The following is a 3,442-nucleotide window of genomic DNA, read 5'->3' on the forward strand; positions in this document are numbered from 1 at the left end:
GAATAAAAACAATAACCATCTCTGAAAATCAGTGGAAATATATTCTCCTCTCTGAAATCTTAAAATTTCACACATTCAGATAACTTAGAAAGTGCAGGGAGCAGAGGACTCCAGCTCCTGCTCTGAGTGCAGTGGGAGCCCCTGGAGGCTGAGAAGAGGCGTGAAGTGAGGGAGGCAGGAGCATTCGGGCTATGGTGTGGAGCAGAGACTTAGGGGCCCCAGTGGAATCGGGGCTCAGAGCGGGAAGCCCTGCGTTAATCAGTGTGAGATGCTGGAGGCGCGGACAGGCTGTCCAGGATGTGTGGGCAAGTGGAAGCTTGTGAGCCCATTGGACACGGAGCCCAGGACTCCCAGGTGGCCAGGGCCAAGGGACGGACACTTAGGGTTACAGTCTTTAGGGTGGTTTTCCATGTTGGAGTCAAAGGTGAAGAGACTCCCAAGCAGGCATTTCAGAGGAGGCTCTGGGGTCACCAGTGATGGTGGCTGTACCAGGAGCCACCCTGGGGGAGACAGAGGTCTCCATGTGGATTCTCCATCTTCCTCCAGGTCGTCATTTCTACCAGCTCCTTCTGGTGTCTCTCTGACGGCACAACAGCCCACAATGGTGAGGTCCCTGGCCTTCCATCTGCTCCACCTCCCTGCCTGCCTTGCCTTGGTCCAGCTGCTCACACCCTGCTCAGGTAGGGACCATGTGCATTTATGTACCTGGAGGAGTTACCTATATGCCCAGTCAGACCTTGGGCTCCTCCCACACCTGGGAGGCCCATCCACACTGTACACCTGTCAGCACTGAGTCCCTGTCCAGGTGTGTCTTACCTCATCCTCCCTACCTGGGACACCCCCTTACCATCTGGCCTCCAGCTCTCTCTGATGGGGCACCCCTTTCTGCTCACCCACTCAGTTTGCTGTGGTTGGACCCCCTGAGCCCAACCTGGCCATGGTGGGTGAAGTTGCTGAGCGGCCCTGTCACCTGTCCCCGAAGATAAGCACGGAGTCCATGGAGCTGATGTGGCTGCGATCCGGCCTCAGGCAGGTGGTTCATGCATATGCACACGGCAAGGAAGGCACAGAGAGAGCAGAGTATCGAGGGAGAACGTCGATTTTAAGAGAGGACATTGCTGAGGGGAAGGCCGTCCTGCGGATTCACAAGGTGAGAGTCTCTGACAGTGGAACCTACCAGTGTTATTTCCAAGATGCCGATTTCATTGCAAAAGCCCTGGTGGAGCTGAAGGTTGCAGGTGAGCCTGAGGCTGTTCTGAGCTCCTTCTTCTGTGGGGCCTGGGGACACAGGCTCCAAGCCCACCTCACAGACCTCTGCCTACACCCCAGCAGCTGCCTCCCTCCTCCACCTCTGCTTCTCTGGGCCCTTGACAGACTCAGGTTTTCCTGCAGGAAGGGCTCCTCCTGAACCAAGTGAAGACATCCCTCCTGCAGGCACCAGGGTCTCAGCAGGGATGTGGGGTCAGGGCAGGATGGCCGAGTAAACCTCCCCTCTAAAGGGCACACAGTTGAGTGGGTTCAGCTGTGTTCCAAGCCGTGGACCTGGGTCCCCCAGGTGCTCGCTGCTGTGGGTCCTGGAAGGCTGAGCTGCAGGGACATCACCTGTGCTGCCAGGTCTTCCAACCAAGGGCCCAGGATCACTCCTGCAGTAGAACAAGTTGAGTTTAGGACTAGTTGTCGTGAGGAGAACACATAGGTGTGTAAACATGGGGTGTCCCCATGAGGGGGTGTCAGGGAGACTTGGTGTAACTTTTGGGCTGATAGGGGACTACGGGAGGGTTTATGGAAGGAGGGCTTTGCTCTAAACCAGATGCTGTCAGGAGGATGTGGGGGTAACTGATCACTCACCCCTAGGACAGGGGATGATTGCTGGTTGCTGTGGTCTGGACACTGTTCATGTTTTACTCTATGTTCAGATCTGATAACTGAGTGGTCTTGTTTTGTCCTGACCCATCACAGGGACAAAGCATCCTTGTCTGATGCTGCTGTTGCATGACATTGTTCATGTCCAACCTCATTTCCCTTTCTCAGGGCACAGCCCTGCCTTGCACAGGAAGGAAGGAAGGTGGGTGTGAGAGGTCCTGGCTTTCTCCCTGCAGGGCCTCCTCAGCCACCTACAGTCCCTTCCTGAGACCACAGATCCTCTTAAGAAATCCCTCCCTACAGGACTGGGCTCTTGCAAGTCTTCAAAAGGCTTCCTCCCACCCCCAGACCCGATTGGGTTAAATGTTGAGGGACTGGTGGTAACTGCTCACTGCTCCTGGCCCTGGGTCAGCTCTTCCCCATGTAGTCTTTCCCCTTCCACAACCACAAAATAAAAATTCCCTGAGTCCAAAGACCTGAAAAAGAGGCTATAAACTCTAGATTAATGATATCAAGAGTTCATTACGGTGACTCTCATACCAGGAACAGTGTGGGTGGCAACAATAGAACATGCATATCCTCCTCACCACCTGGCAAAGCCTACAGCTCACACAGGACAGGCAGGATAGATAGGGGACTGGGGCATGACCCGCTCAGATAAGGGGAATGAGTTTCATGCCTGGGGCGAGTGAGGGCCAGTTCCAGGAACCAGCACTGGGCAGCGAGAGGGTCCAGGTGTCTCTGAGGGGATCCATGGGAAGCAGTCTCTGTTCTGGCTAAGATCCAGCTGGATCAAGCTCGAGGGTCCATGAGGGTAAGGCAGGTCACGTCATGGAACAGTCTCCTCTGCACAGCACATGTGGCAAACAGCTCCTAGTGAACCCTGCCTGCGTGATCGTGGAGTGAGCCCCTGTTCCTGATGGGACCCTCACCAACACAGAGGCCTCCTCATGATTCAGGCTCACTCTTCCTTCCCCAGCCCTGGGCTCTGATCTTCACATTGAAATGAAGGGCTATGAAGATGGAGGGATTCGTGTGGAGTGCACGTCTGCAGGCTGGTATCCACAGCCCCAGGTAGAGTGGAGAGGTGATTGGGGAGAGAGCTTGCCCACCATGGCAGCTCCTGGGTCTCAGATGGAGAGGGTCTGTTCGCAGCCACGTCATCTGTGATCCTGAAAGGCGGCTCTGGGAAGGGGGCCTCCTGTTTTGTCAGAAACCCCCTGCTCAGTCAGGAGAAGACGGCCAGGGTCTCCATTGCAGGTGAGTGCCCAGCCCCACACTGAGATCACCTGTGGCCACTGGGAGAAGGAGGCCTGAGTGTCTGCTGCTGACCTGGGTCTGTGCAGTGAGCATAAGGCTCAGAACAGGGACTTGGGTGCCCTTTGTCCTTGAAGCTGTTGATGTCACAGACATTTTCTGAGCATCCCTGCTGCCTCCACTTGGGACAGGCGATGGGGATGGGCAAATGGTAAATATCAGCAAACACATGACAAAGTGGGGAAAGTGTGTGCAGACATGTCCTGGAGAAAAGGCTGAGCTCCTCAAAACATGAAACAGCTCAGTACAGGAATGAATGGTT

At 55.2% G+C, this 3,442-nt stretch overlaps 1 protein-coding gene across 1 annotated transcript; it reads left to right on the forward strand.

The window, feature by feature from the left end:
- Positions 1-549: 549 nt before the first annotated feature.
- Positions 550-3,242, forward strand: LOC102762856 (butyrophilin subfamily 3 member A2-like). The gene is given in 4 exon segments (XM_015565611.1): positions 550-680; positions 897-1,238; positions 2,843-2,986; positions 2,989-3,242. Coding segments are annotated over 4 exon segments (723 nt in total). The 5' UTR covers positions 550-601; the 3' UTR covers positions 3,147-3,242.
- Positions 3,243-3,442: the final 200 nt, after the last annotated feature.

Source organism: Myotis davidii, unplaced genomic scaffold (genome assembly GCF_000327345.1).
Source record: "Myotis davidii unplaced genomic scaffold, ASM32734v1 scaffold912, whole genome shotgun sequence".
NCBI lineage: Eukaryota > Metazoa > Chordata > Mammalia > Chiroptera > Vespertilionidae > Myotis > Myotis davidii.